Source organism: Henckelia pumila, chromosome 1 (assembly GCF_033568475.1).
Source record: "Henckelia pumila isolate YLH828 chromosome 1, ASM3356847v2, whole genome shotgun sequence".
Taxonomy (NCBI): Eukaryota; Viridiplantae; Streptophyta; class Magnoliopsida; order Lamiales; family Gesneriaceae; genus Henckelia; species Henckelia pumila.
The window spans coordinates 92,171,657-92,187,277 of NC_133120.1; the positions used below are offsets into that span (position 1 = coordinate 92,171,657).

The window sequence follows — 15,621 nt, forward strand, 5'->3', positions numbered from 1 at the left end:
CTTTGAAAGTATATAAATTAGTATAATCAAAAGAATAAAATAATTTGAATATCTAATTGATGAGTAGGTCTTACGTCCACGGGTCCAATATCGAGAGATCGTTTGGTTTTTCTGCATTTCACAAAATTGACTGAGATTTTGGTAATAAAATATTGCATTTAAATTATAAAATATTATAATTTCATTTGCGAAAATATGTCAATTTCTTATTCATTTAACTATGTGATATTAATTTATTGTATAGGTTAGTTTTTTAATAACGAAAAGAATAATGTTATATTTAATTAGATACGTTCTCAAATGTAATGAATAGTGATAAAATACAATCAACTAATTATGATTATTACTTATTAAAAATCAACTATGATTGATAATTAATATAAAAAAAAACACATTCTTGCATCCATCTCACAAAATTGTCCCATAAAATATGAAATAAGGAACAGACCCATGAAACGTTATAGAAGTTTTCATTCACATTTTAATTAAAGAAAAAAATTCACATACACACACATATATATATATATATATGACAAGTAGCAAAAATGATTTATATTTAATAGAAAAAAATGTTTTGAGAGTTTCCAACATAAATTAAATATCCAAAGAACCAAGTAAAAAGCGTATTACCTTGGTAATTAATAATTTAATTCCTCTACCTCAAACTTTCGAAAAGATAGAATATATGATATCAATATGCTAATGCTAATGTTCAAACAAAACAAAAAATTGATGATATATATGTTCTGCTGTGCCAATCTTGATAAGAGATTCCCCAGTCCAGTCCCATTAAGAATATTTAAAAAAAGACTAGTCTGTTACACATGATTTATCTAATGTGGTTTATAGTTTGCAGATTATTGCGTTAGTTCAAAAGTTTACCCAGAGTGCATCAAAAAGTAGCGCCTGCGGATTTCCACGTTACAAAAAAAAGGACTATATTAATCGACGAAATAAATGCAATTAGTAAATGTAGAACAAATAATTGCGTGACCATTTGTAATTATGGAATATAAATAATTTGATATCAAAGGGGATAATAATACAGCATAAATAATTGATCATCACATCAGATCACATCACATCACACGTATGAACATTAATATTTCGTTCAAAATTTACGCACTTGTTCATTTATGGGAATCGAGGATAGATCGAAAGATGAAAATAATATATAATCATTTTCGAGAATAATTATTATAAAATTTGAATCAAACCGGTTTATTCAGAAATTTACATGTACAAAACCAAAACCATATGGGAAGTTATCCCCCATGCTACACAAAAAATACACAGCCAAAATAAGTTGACAGGATCATATTATATACATACATACTGCATCCGATTCGGGAGCCATTATCATCATACTCACGCATACCTCCCCGAAACATCGGACGCAAGCCTGGACGCGATCGCCGAGTGGTACATTATATCGTGAAAACTCGAAGTCGCTACCGTCTTTTTCCGCAACTCTTTCGCCTTCTCCTCGGTTAATCTTCCACGGAAGCAGCTCTTCTCCTGAACCGAATCGGTTCTGGCGCTGCCGTTTATGTAATCGGGCTCCGGAGACCAGCCGAAGATCGGGGCCCACCAGCTGATGGAGTGGGTGGATCTGGGTCGTGGGGGGTTAATCGAAGCGGCGGAGGAGATTATCGGGGAGCGGAGGTGGGGAATTGAGATCGCCATTGATGAAATTTTGGGAAGAAATTGTATTTTTGTGTAGGGCCAGGCTAGCTGAGGCAGCAGGCCCCTTTACGCTTTTTTTCACGTAGATAAATGCAGAGATGGAAAAAAAAATATTATACAAAAATATGAAATATAATTGCTCTTTTTCATTTATAAACAATAAATAAATAAATGCATTTGTTTAAATTTATGGTAAAACCTACATTCACGCTCGCTACCTTTCGGTGTGAATTTCGGGTAATGCAAACAAGTGTTGAAACACATTGCTCAAAGAGTACGTTTTCCAAAAAAAAACACATAGGTAAATTGAATGATTTTGAATCAATCCACCGCATGATGGGCTTGGATTTCATTACTTGATGTCATCATTGGTATACAAAAAGCCCATTTTCTAGTCTGGACCTTTCTTTTTCCAGGGAGGTTGATTTTTGGATTAATTCAATCGTGGGCTGGTGTTCATTTGGGCCTAATCTAAATCGTCGCTGAATATGGGTTTAATTAAAAGCCCACTTAATAATATTTGTTTTTTTTTCTTCACTCCTCGAATAAATTATATAGTAAAATATAAAACTAATTATACAACTTTAGTTTGGGTGCCACCTACGGTTCGTTTTTATAGATAGGTGGCAACCTTCAATTTCCAAATACATCAAACGTGGAATGTGTTTCACCGTCAATTTCGGGCCCCCAATACCAGCTCGCTCGTTTTCTATTCATAAACTTTTTATATTATGTTTGGATGGATTCGATTCGATTCCAGAAGGAATTTGAACGATGACATTTTCGATGCAATTTGAATAGGATTGTATTAAATCCATCATTTCAAATAACGTTATTTTAGACTTGTTGAGCCTGTTATATTCAATCATAATGGAACTCGATGAATAGTTAAGCAAATCCAGGCTCGACTTAATGATTTGATCCGAACATGTAATTAGAGGATTAATGATTTTGAAAATATCGAGGATTCGAACATTTTGTATTTTTTAGAGGTCATTTATGTAATTTACCGGAAAAGGCCAACCATCAACTCGAGTCTACATTACAAAACGAGGTTTCCATTTTTCCAAAAGAAAAGTGCAAGAATATCAAAGGGCAGTGGCTGCCAATTACGACATTTGACTAATTTATATGAAGAAATCAACAACGGTTTGTTACTAATTAATATTCATCATCAAAATTTTATTGATATGAAGGACTTATAAAAGTACCGGTTATTTTCAGGATTTACACATGAAAATAGAAAAAAGAAATAATGTGACACGTAAAGTTGTTCGTTTTTTTATTTTTTATTCTCATTAATTATCTTTTGTGGTTTATAAAACTTGTAACATTTCATTGTTTCATAATAAAATTATAAGTTCACCTAAAACAAATAATGCAACGCCTCGAGCGTGTCGTTTGGCAATTGTGTTTCGCAATGTGAAAAAGCAATGAAACAATTGAACGGTTCAAAAGACAAACACTTCATGAATCATGAGCTAAAGATGCACGGACCAGCCTCCTCTTTTTGGACTCCACGTATCCTATTTCAATTTGATTTCGTTTTTGCTTCCTTCAATGTTCATATATATGTTATATTTAATAAATTCAATTATTAGTAATTTTTCAATTCAAGTATGATATTGTTGTATGATTTAAAAGAATTCAGTTTTAATATCTTTTGAATTCTTTTTAAACTCCATGTTTCTTAAAAATTAGACACATTTATCTTATTTTCAATCTGCTTACATGCTCTTTTTTTTTTTTCTGAGTTGAAGAGCAGATTGTTACAATTAGATCTCGAATTCGAGATCTCGTCTCAAATTTAAGATTTTTGGTGTTAGATGAATTACAAGGATCCGTCTAATAGAGATAAAACTGAGTCCATTTTTTCTTCAAAAATTAGCTTCATAGGATGGATATTTATATTTTTTGTTTTTAATTTTAATAGCTTAAATTACAGTTTAGTCCCTCAATATTTTTAAATTACGATATATGCTTTTTGTAAATATAATTAATTCAATTGGTTGTACGTCCTTTCATTACGTTTTTGATATTACTCATATTCGAATATAAATTAAAGTAATGAGAAAAAAAATTATACAAATATACCATACATAGATGTTTAAATACGCTAATTATTTATCATTTAAAGACTAAAGATAAATTTTTGGTTTTGTTGAAGCGGACACATAAATAAGTAAGGGTGACATAAAATTTAAACACAAAGACTATGGAGGTTCAAAATTTACAGCTCAAACATTCAACAACCAAAAAATATCATGAAAATAACATATCACAAGAAGATCTTGAAAATAAATATCTAAAGGGGCATTTGTGTACTTTCTCCTGATCTGGGGAGTGGGGGGTCTCTATTAGGCCTTTTTCTTCACATGATTGATGATTCTCTTCCTATTGTGTTTGATTCTTGGAAGATACTCTCTTCAAATAGATATTTTGATGCCATCTTTAGAGCTTTAATTCTGTTGATAGCAAAAATCAATTGTCTTAAGGAGTGTTAAACTCTGTTTGGAGTTTTTTTTTTCCTTTCGGTCTAAGACACGGGTTTTAAGTACACTTTGCTGGTTGGTTGTTTGGCCGCTGGGTGTATAAAAAAGATTTTTTTTTCATATCTGCACCAAACCCTTGAAAGAAAAAGGAGAAAAAAGCTATCTTCCTCGGCTTATGCTTCCAACCTTATCTGCATCTCCGCATAGCTCTTTCTCTCATAATCAGTTCATAAAAATCGCATCTTTTCGAGTTTCTATTGGGAGCTTTGTGTAGGAACAAGAAAAAGAGTTGAGAGGAAGAGGAGACGTGCGGAGAAATGCAAGCTGTTTTACAATCAAAAGGGCTTCTTTCTTTGCCTTCAAACCCCAGAATCAGAGCTTTTTTACCAACACCATCACCGGGTTTAAGGTATAGATTCAACCCCACAAACCCTTTACTCAAGCCAAGAACACTCCCCCCATCATCGATATCGGCAAATGGGCCTTCCAAATTCCATGGATATGTGACCAAACCTCCATTAGTTGGTCAAAAGTCGAGAAATTTCCCACGGGCTGAGGCTGCTTCAGCTTCAGCAGATGGGCAGTCTTTGTATGGAGAGAAAGAACCACCCAAGTTTCTGGGTGTTGAGCACGCTACCCTCAAGAAAATTATACCACTTGGCTTGATGTTTTTCTGTATTTTATTTAATTATACGATTCTCAGGGATACTAAAGATGTTTTGGTGGTGACAGCCCCAGGCTCTAGTGCAGAAATCATACCTTTCCTCAAAACATGGGTGAATTTGCCTCTGGCTATTGGTTTCATGCTTCTGTATACTAAATTGGCCAATGTGTTGTCAAAGGAGGCTCTTTTTTATACTGTGATTTTCCCATTCATTGCCTTTTTCGGGGCATTCGGATTTGTGTTGTATCCTCTTAGTCAGTATTTCCATCCCACAGCTCTTGCTGATAAGCTTCTGAATGCTTTGGGTCCAAGGTTTCTTGGGCCGCTTGCAATCATGAGGATATGGAGTTTCTGCTTGTTTTATGTTATGGCTGAGCTTTGGGGAAGTGTTGTTGTCTCAGTTCTGTTTTGGGGGTTAGCTAATCAGGTAATGGTTTCACCTTAGCGATAGTTATCTTTATTGCAGCTATACAACTGATGGTTAAACTCGAACCCGTGGCCTTATTTGTGAGTATAATATGTGATTTTTTTATGAATTATTAATGTTTGGCTTTCATTAATTGATTCAAGATCCCTCCTTTTGCTTGATAGAAATGATTGACAAATTTCTAGTGATCTCTCTGTTAATTCCTCGAGGTTATATATTTATTTATTTTAGTACTGTGTGTGGCAGAAGTGTACTAAATTTGGATGATGGGTAATGAAAATGGTTATCTCAATACTTTTGGAGATTTTTGAAGGTGTAATGTGGTGTATGGTATAGTCCATGAGGGTTGTTTTTTGATAGTTGACCGTTTTCCCATTGCTTCTTAGTTTTAGAGTGGTTTAACCCAACTGTATGAATGGATGAAGTACCCTTGAAATGGGTGATTTGCAGACTGCAGTCACTTTCTATATTTTGATTATAATGTGGCACCCGTTTTGTCTTTTTTTTTTTTAATTTTATTTTATTTGGTCTGATTAAAGTCTTACTTGAAGAATTGTAAATAATGTGGCTTAGCTAGTGTGTTTTGCAGTTTAATGTATTCAGTGATTTGCCTCCTGATGAAATAAGTTCACAGGTTATCATGAAGGGTCGTTTGATACTCTTTCCTTACAAATTTTCTGAAATCAATGTCTTTTAGGTGAATTCTTGTTTTTTCAGTAAACACATTCTTATTGTTATTTTAAAGGTTTGCACAAGAAGGAAATCATCTCAAAATTTTAGGGAAATTGTTTATATCTTTTCTGATTCCAATCTCATCCTTGTATCTTTATTGTGTACCTTACAAGATAAATATGGCATCATTTAACGGTCATTGGATTTCTTATCTTCAGATTACTACTGTTGATGAGGCCAAGAGATTCTATCCTCTATTTGGACTGGGAGCAAACGTTGCCCTTATTTTCTCCGGTCGGACGGTGAAATATTTCTCACAAATGAGACAAAATCTCGGTCCTGGGGTTGATGGTTGGGCCATCTCTCTGAAGGGAATGATGAGTATCGTTGTACTGATGGGGCTCGCTATTTGTTCCCTTTATTGGTGGGTGAATCATAATGTTGCTCTTCCCACCCGTAGTCAGAAGAAGAAGGTAAATATCTACAAAATCTTTAAAGAACAGAATGTGAGCTGCTATTTTCGGTTTACATTCACGTAGGATTCAGTTTCACTCATCATGAAATTGACACCAACCCCACAACATTTTTTTACTCCTGCAAACTCCTAAGCAGTTTCTCTTGGACAGTTGTGTGGGATTTTTCTTAGATTTCGAGTTAGTGCAAGATTTCAAATTATATTTTCCCTTGCAGGAGAAGCCAAAGATGGGGACAATGGAGAGCTTAAAGTTCTTGGTATCATCAAGATATATAAGAGATCTAGCGACTTTGGTTGTGGCATACGGTATTAGCATCAACCTTGTTGAGGTTACATGGAAATCGAAGCTAAAAGCTCAGGTGAATTTTTAAACTAGGCCATCATTATCTGCCCTTCAATATTATTTAATTATTTATTTATTTTATCTGTTTCTTGGAATTTCTCAGTTCCCAACCCCAAATGAATATTCATCCTTTATGGGAGACTTCTCAACTGCTACTGGGATAACTACTTTTATAATGATGTTATTGAGCCAATGGATCTTTAACAAATACGGCTGGGGAGTAGCAGCAAAGATTACACCAACTGTCTTGCTTTTAACAGGAGTTGGCTTTTTCTCACTGATATTGTGTGGCGACCCTCTTGCTCCAGCTCTTGCCAAATTTGGGCTGACTCCACTTTTAGCTGCTGTGTTTGTAGGAGCCATGCAAAACATTTTTAGCAAGAGTGCAAAGTACAGCTTGTTCGATCCATGCAAGGAAATGGCTTACATTCCTCTAGATGAGGACACCAAGGTTCGAATCTTAAGCTACCTATATTTCCTACTATTTCTGTTTGATGTCATATTTTCGTCGCAAATATGTTGGACAACAACAAACATGCTTACTGCTAGGTGTTTTTGGCCATGTGGCATGACAATTGAAATGTTAAGTTATATGTTTCAAAATATTTGAATTGGTCTATCATCTTCAAGTATACAAGTTTTCATATTCGGGAGTTTACGGGAAATGAGAAGCTTAAAGTAAAATGTTGCCAGGCATGCTTTCTTGGCTCGGCCCTGAACTTCAGGGACTCTTGTTACATTACTAAGTCGTCCTTTCTCATGATAGTAACTCAAGAGTTCTTTCTTTCATCAGGTAAAAGGGAAGGCAGCAATCGACGTTGTGTGCAATCCTTTGGGGAAATCTGGCGGGGCTTTGATTCAACAGTTTATGATTTTAACCTTCGGTTCGCTCGCAAACTCAACGCCCTACCTTGGAGGCATACTTCTCGTAATCGTTCTTGCATGGTTGGGAGCCGCCAGATCTTTAGATGGTCAGTTCACGACACTCAGACAAGAAGAGGAGCTGGAGAAAGAGATGGAACGAGCTGCAGTTAAAATCGCTGTTGTGTCAACCTCAAGTGAAGGCAGCGATGGGTCTTTTGTTAGCGGTTCAAGCGACGCGGCCAATGCATCATCAGAGTCCTCGTCTCCTCGAAATGCGTGATGATATTGTTGGGTTATTGATTGATAGGGAAGTAGGGGAGGAGTTGGTCTCCTTTGTTGAATTATAGTATTTAGAATTTATTTTCCCGAAGTTTCTTGAAATTTTATGTTGTAAGAATTTGATTCAAGCGACAGGAATAATAAAGACCTCAAGCATCGTTCCAACCGAGAATCAGATGTTTGATTACTTTTCATGTCTATCGACTTGAAAATTTTTGGTAGAAGTTTCGTTTTATAAGAATCAGTACTTTATTGTAGCATATCAAATCCAGCACTTTTATCTAAATTTCTCCATGTGAAATCTTGAAAACAAAAAAGAAAAAAAGGGTGGCTCTGCAATTGGAAAACGTCGTTTTGATTTATATCCTACATAAAAATATCAATCTAATTTCATACTTAAAACGCGTTTAATAGAAATTTAAAAAACATCCGGTGGTATAATTGGTTAAGTCGATGCCTGTGGGTGGCGCAGACAGATTTTTATTGGTTAAAATCATGATTAAAATCAATGGGTCTATTTTGACGTAAGATTTAAGATAATAATTAAAATATAGACATTGGTGGAACAAAAACTAATAATGTGTATTGATACAAAAAATTTAAATTCGGTCCAAAGAAAAAATGCCCAAAATATTGATATAGCATAAAGCCCATGAAATCTGGTAGGCTTTTCATTTGGGATGAAGTTCAAATCCTTTGAATTAGTAGAGATTATTATATTTTTCACATTAACTGGTGTTTTGGCATCAAAAGAATGTGGTTTTTTTTTTTTTTTTTTTTTTTTTTATGCTGCAATAATCATGAATGTTGAATTTAATATTAGAATACTACCAAATATAAAAATAATCTCATAGGTAATAAATTCAATTCTAGAAAGTGAATATTATATGGAACGTGTCACGTTTCAAAATTGAATCTAGTTGATGTCGGTGTTATTTAACGTCTCCACATTAAACAACAAGACTCGGAGTACAGAATTTCAGGAATAATCAGTCTTTTCATTCATAAACTGAAAATACATCGTCTTTTACAATGCTTGATCAAATAATAAACTAAGCTGAAATCTATCTCATAAACTTAACAATAACAATGTCTTAAACGCAGTGGACAAAAATAAATAAAACTAATCAGTCTTCTTCTTCTTCTTCTTCACTATCCCCAAAACTGAATTTGTTCATCTTCTTCTAGTTCTTTCTCGTTCTTATCTGAGATGGTTTTGGGTGCGTGAGTGATATGGTTGTCACTTAGTAAATGGGAAAAAATTATCCCAACTTTCAAAATCATTTTAACAGTGATATCATGTACAGAAATATATCAAAACATAACAGAGCGGAACATAAATTCGATAATCAGAAATAACAATAATCATTTTATGCACTAAACTGTATTATGAATTCGTGGCTAACTAATATCAGTCCCTTATATGTTAACCTCTAAAGAGTGAGGTCAGTAATCAGAAATCAGAGCAGTAGTGTTCAGAATATATATTCCTACCACTAATTCACAAGATTCAGTAAATCAGAAATCAGTAATCAGTAATCAGAGTTTTAGTTTTCGGAAATCAAGATTTGAACACAATATCATGCTGGAATCAGTTTTAAAACACATAATACTTTAAAACGCCCACTTACCGTTATTGCTAAAGGATTTCGGTTGTTCTTGAAAGGTTGTTCAACTTGTTCTTACTCAACTGTATGCTCAACTGGTCTTCTCAACTAAACTCTTCCGCACAATTGAAATTTTCTTGCTCGATTATACAGTGTTTTTGCCTAGAATGTTGTGAAACAACTCTCAGAAATCTAAGTGCTATTTATAGGCACAAATCTGGCTGTTACACTTCCTTTTTACTATCCTTTGCCATAATTGTCATTAATCCGAGTTAATATGTCGGTTACAAATCTGGTTTCAGTTTAGCTACGAGACTGATCTTGGTCAACTGGTCAACTCATTCTACCTCATTTCAGTTTACCCAAATCAGTTTACCTCAAATCAGTTTACCTTAGTTACCTCAATTCAGTTTACATCACATCAGTCTACCTCAAATCAGTTTACCTTAGTTCTGCTAATTGAAATTTCGGGTTTTCACAGAACATCTCGTCTATTGGTTGCCACATATACGATGATAATCATTTTACCTTAGTTACCTCAATTCAGTTTACATCACATCAGTTTACCTCAAATCAGTTTACCTTAGTTCTGCTAATTGAAATTTTGGGTTCTCACAGAACGTCTCGTCCGTTGGTTGCCACACATACAAATCATCAGTGGTAGACCTACATAGTTCCGAAAGAGTGCAACCGCCTCTTTGAAATTTTAAAAAAATTTAATACCAATATACACAATCTTTCTTTTAAATACAAATTTAATTGTCAGACTGTCTCCTTGATTTTTTTTTAAAAATAGCTTAGTACTATGTATATAATATATCTATAAAATATTAATTTAATTATACAATGATGATTAAGATGATATTTGATTAATAAGATAAAAATAAATTTATTTTAAGCTATAATAAATTTGGTATTATTCTTTGTATTATCCAATATCTTTTTAAAAATAAAACGAAAAGCCTTTGGCTTAAATGTGTTAAAGAAAAATTGCTTCAATTTGCTCAATTTTATCCATCTGATTTCTTTCTGATGAAGTTAATATATCTTAGAACTAATTTGATAGCTTTACTTTTGACATGCGAAATAACAATTATTTCTCTAAAGTTGTTGGTATTAGCGAGCTTGCTTATAAACTAATGATTTAATCAAATAAAAATCAATTATATTCTTTGATGTATAAATTTAATTTTAAATTTTGCATTATTAAAATCTCTCATAACTGTAAAAAGAGTGCTTTCAGCAACGAAAATCATTAATTAAAAACAATTCATAATAGGTTGGGAGATGATATATTTTTAAATGATTGTTTGTTACCATATATCAAATGAGGTGTGTTGAGATACTTGATAATGTGCTACTATTCGACATTTTCAAATTATGAAATTTTGATATGTGTTAGTAAAAACATATGAAGACTGAAGTTAATATATGACATCTATTATACGTGTTGTATTAATTTTTAAAATTTGTTGAATTCACCCCTTTAATTTGGTTGAAATCTTGGGTACGCCACTGCAAATCATTCATCAAGTTCATGTGATCAACACATAAGCCATGTGTTTAATTTGTTGAAATTTTGTGAAAAAAAACTGAAAAGTGATTCCTAGAACGCTATCTTTGTCTCTCAGGTACTCATTTTCATGCACGATATAACATTTCACGTCTTTTTTTAATACTTTCTTAATTTCTTTAGTCCTTAGGCTGGTATATATATATATATATGAAAAATAAATTTTTTTGGTTTAATACTCATTAAAGTTTAGTTTTTGTACCTAATTAAGTTTCGTTCTCGATTATTTTGGTCTTTAAAGTAAATGTAACAAAACTAAACTTTAAAAAGTTAATGGATCAAAACAAAAAAATAAATAAGTAATAAACAAAAAAAAATCATTTTTGGGGCTAATATATGGAGTCCTACAACGTGAACCATAGTCCCTTAAAAAACCATGCTTGATTCAACCAATTAATCACTGGTTTAATTTAATAATTTGAACATTTAAGATAAATAATTAAAATAATTATTGAAGGGCCGGGCCGCCGGCGATAATATTGTCAATTGTCATTCCTTTTCCAAGTTGTAATATATATTTCTACGACACACAATAATATATATATCAACCTGCGACCACTTGAATGACATTAAACGATGGGTTTTCCAACGATGGTATTTTTTTTTGAATCAGCCAAAGATAGTATTTTAATATATTATTATTAATCGGGGTTGAAGGACCACCTAACATATATATATATATATATATATATATATATATATATATATATATATATATCTGCTGAGACTTAATTATTTATTAAGTCGTGTTTCATGAATTTTTTCCAATAATTATATTTTAACTTAATCATATTATAATCTCACAAAGTGTCTTCATTTGGAGGTGCCCAGAACAATTAATCAGACCTAAAATCTTTAACAGTGATGTGATATTGTTTTTTAGTGTATAAATATATGTGGATGCGATACGATAAAGAAGTTAAAACAAATAGGAGGAAACTTAATATTTTTTAAAAATTATATATAATATTTTTTAAGTCAAGAAAGATAACTTATAATTGTATAATTGTTAACATAAGTTTTGAGCATCTTGCAAATATCCCATGCTAGCTAGAAAAATCTAAAAACCTTTGGTTAGGATGGATAAATATGTCTAGGATCTGGCCAGGGGCTTAGATTCAATAATACATTGGCATCGAATTAATTAGCTAAATAATCATAATTTAATTTGTAAGCATATACATCTTACAGACTTATTCGCGGGCTAGAAATCCAAAACATAGAAAAGAAAATCAATAACATTAGACGTGACAATTATTGGTGTTGGCCGTGGCGCAATAATTATCGGTTAGGAGAGAGATCAAATCGGGGATGTTTGGACCGAGTTTAAAAGATTGAGTAGCACAATTACTAATATATATAACTTTTAGTAAAAAAGACAAATGTTAGGTTAGGAATCATTAATTAATCAGAGTGTGTTTGACCGAACTTATCCAAGCTGTTAAAATATTTTTCAAACATATTATAAGCTGTCAAAGTAAGTCGTTAGAATTGTTTCACAGCTTATAAATCATTTTTTTTTTAAAAAAAGTAAGTTAATTCTAAATTTGTAAAAAAACCTCATTTTAAAAGTTTGTTTCTCCAAAATATCATTGCATATTTCCATAAGTCCCCACCATGTCCTCCACCCATTAAATATTATTTAATTTTTTTTAAAAAATAATATAAATTTTTCTAAATTAAAATATAAAATATTTTTATTTTTTTAACATAGGTTTTTCTAAAACTACTTCATATATATGTATGTTTAACTATTTATAATATGTTTATAAAATTAATAAATATATATATTTTTTATTTTGATAATAAAAAAATCTTATAATATCAAACACATCAATATCTTTAATTTGTCAGAATAATTTTACTTAAACACTTAATTAACATCTTATTTTCAAAATAAGTCAGTTTTTACCGCATAAAAAATACACGGTAATACAATACAAATTTAAATTTGAAATATTTTATACAAAAGCGTAAAATTTTCGTTTGAGTAAATCCAACCTATAAGCATGCTTATATATTCATGCACAAGGCATTCACCAACATTCAAAGAAAAGTTTCTTAAAATCCAGAACACACAACACACGCATTAAATTCATGGGTTCACTCTCACTTCACAAACTTGCAATCATCGAATTCACCGATGAAAACACGAAACCAGGGACAGAATCTTGGTCCAAATCTTGCCAAGAAGTAGTTTCTTCCTTGGAAAAATATGGTTGTTTTATTGCCAATTACGATAAAATCACCTCGGAAATACACGATGGGGTTTTCAAAGCATTGCAAGACTTGTTTGATCTTCCAACTCAAACCAAAGTTCAAAACAAATCCTCTAAGCCTTTGTATGGCTACGTGGGACAAATCCCTGTTGTTCCTCTCTATGAGAGCATGGGAATCGATAGCGCTAATACACTCCAAGGGATTCAACATTTCGTGGATGCCATGTGGCCAAACGGAAATCATGCAGGATTCAGGTATATATACCTTAATTAGATCTCCACTCTGCAAATCGATTCCCCGTTAAGTTACTATTTTGTGAAATTTTGTTACGAAAAAACTGAGAAATACTTCTCAAAAGCTATATATACCCGAATCATATAACAATATTAATTTAATTAATTTTCAGTGAGAATCTCCTGGTGTACACTAAGTTAGCAGCAGAACTAGAACTTTTAGTGGTTAAAATGGTGTTCGAGAGTTATGGAGTGGACAAGCACTACGAATCCCACGTCGAATCCGCAAATTTTCTGTGTCGGGTCATGAAATACAGGGAACCTAAGACGCACGAAAACAAACTGGGATTTGTCTCTCACACGGACAAGAGTTTTATGTCCACGATTCATCAAAATCAAGTCGATGGCCTGGAAATCAAAGCCAAAGATGGTGAATGGTTTGGGGTCGAGCTTACTCCTGCGTCTATTGTGGTTATGGCAGGCGATGCAATCATGGTCAGTAGTCCATTTCTTCTTTTTTTCTTTTTTTTTTTTTCTTTTTTTTTTTTTTACGTGGGAACCCGCAACAGCTACCTTTCAGTGCGCTCAGGGTAAACCCCCGAACTAACGTAATAGACTACAAACTACGCTGGCAAATCCTGTGTGACAGACTAGTCCAAGAAAGTGTTGGCAGGAGGAATCGAACTCTTGACCTATGACCAAGAGTTCACCTACTCCACAAACTTGTCCATTTCTTCTTATATATATTTCAAGTGGATTCAATAATATTCTGATAAATCGTATATATATATTATATGAATATTTGGGCGGGGCAGGCATGGAGCAATAATAGGATACAATCACCCCATCACAGGGTAACTATGGAAGGAAAAGAAGCAAGGTATTCCATTGCACAGTTCTCATTCATGGAAGGAGGTATCATTCAAACACCTCAAGAGTTCATCGACGGCCATGATCGTCCCTTGAAGTATAAGCCGTTCGATCATCTCGAGTTTCTCGATTTTTTCAGCAAAGAAGAGAATAGGAGACTTGAGTCTGCTATCAAAACTTACTGTGGTGTTAATTGAGTACTCTTACTCATGATCATGTATTTGTGTATGTGTATGTGTATTCTCAAGAACAATTTGCATGGTGTGGTATAATTAATTAAGATTGTATCTTGTTTAAAATGTGTACGTGCATGATGAAATAAAAATGATATTGCGTGATTAAAGTTTTATGCTTGCATGTGTCTTGTTACTATGAATGATAGAGAAGAGAAGAAAATAAACATAGGAAGTGACAAATTTGAGTATGGATTTTAATTTATGCGCACGATTATTATTATGAAAGAAATAATTGAGATTTCAAATTATAGAATATGATATAGTTAGTATTTTGAGACGGAGGGAATACTATATAGTTTATCAGAAAAACTTTGGCATAGTTTTACGGTTAATTAAATTTTGTGAAAATTATTATGAAAAAAGTGTTATTTTTGCGTTAAAATATTATTTTTTTATTGAAAATTAAATATGAGTCTAATTGATTCATCATATGATATAATTTTAAGTCACTCTCTCAAAAAAAAAAAAAAAAAACCTACTCTTTATTTGTATGATAGCATTGCACCTCTTAATTTTTTTTTCTTTCAATTCTTACGCTATAGACATGCATTTTGCCTACATGCATTTTACCCACTATCCCACATTGGAATCCATAAATTCAGCTGAGTTATACACACAAAAATTCTGATTTCTCTGCTAAAAAAACGAAAAAAAAGAAGAAGAGAAAAAAGCAAAATAGTGAAGAATCAGCGCATGAGTAAAGTGAATCTCATATTCCTTTAATATAATTTCATGATAAATGACTAAAATAACTTTTTACATATACCAATTAAGCACAGTACCGGTATGATCATATTCTACGCGTCTTTCGTGTTTTGAGTAGGTTTCTTATGAGACGGTCTTACGGTTCTATATTCATGTGATTTGTTAATTCTATCTATCTATATATAAATTTAGCACTAAAATAATATTTTGACATAAAAATAATATATTTTCATTAATAGCCTAAATAAAAGATCTGTCCGATATTGATGAAGCGG

General features: G+C 32.6%; 3 protein-coding genes across 3 annotated transcripts; 2 read left to right on the plus strand and 1 right to left on the minus strand.

Moving 5' to 3' along the window:
* Positions 1–1,225: 1,225 nt before the first annotated feature.
* On the minus strand, positions 1,226–1,686 carry LOC140868752 (uncharacterized). Its single transcript, XM_073272937.1, has 2 exons — positions 1,379–1,686; positions 1,226–1,277 (listed from the first exon to the last, which is right to left on the minus strand). The coding sequence occupies exons 1-2, from the start codon at positions 1,684–1,686 to the stop codon at positions 1,226–1,228; spliced, it is 360 nt and encodes a 119-aa protein (XP_073129038.1).
* Positions 1,687–4,092: 2,406 nt separating this feature from the next.
* On the plus strand, positions 4,093–8,096 carry LOC140876196 (plastidic ATP/ADP-transporter-like). The gene is made up of 5 exons (XM_073280095.1): positions 4,093–5,269; positions 6,160–6,414; positions 6,632–6,775; positions 6,863–7,210; positions 7,553–8,096. The coding sequence occupies exons 1-5, from the start codon at positions 4,496–4,498 to the stop codon at positions 7,901–7,903; spliced, it is 1,872 nt and encodes a 623-aa protein (XP_073136196.1). The 5' UTR covers positions 4,093–4,495; the 3' UTR covers positions 7,904–8,096.
* A 5,041-nt stretch (positions 8,097–13,137) lies between these two features.
* On the plus strand, positions 13,138–14,754 carry LOC140876103 (probable 2-oxoglutarate-dependent dioxygenase AOP1). The gene is made up of 3 exons (XM_073279970.1): positions 13,138–13,556; positions 13,709–14,030; positions 14,351–14,754. The coding sequence occupies exons 1-3, from the start codon at positions 13,180–13,182 to the stop codon at positions 14,600–14,602; spliced, it is 951 nt and encodes a 316-aa protein (XP_073136071.1). The 5' UTR covers positions 13,138–13,179; the 3' UTR covers positions 14,603–14,754.
* Positions 14,755–15,621: the final 867 nt, after the last annotated feature.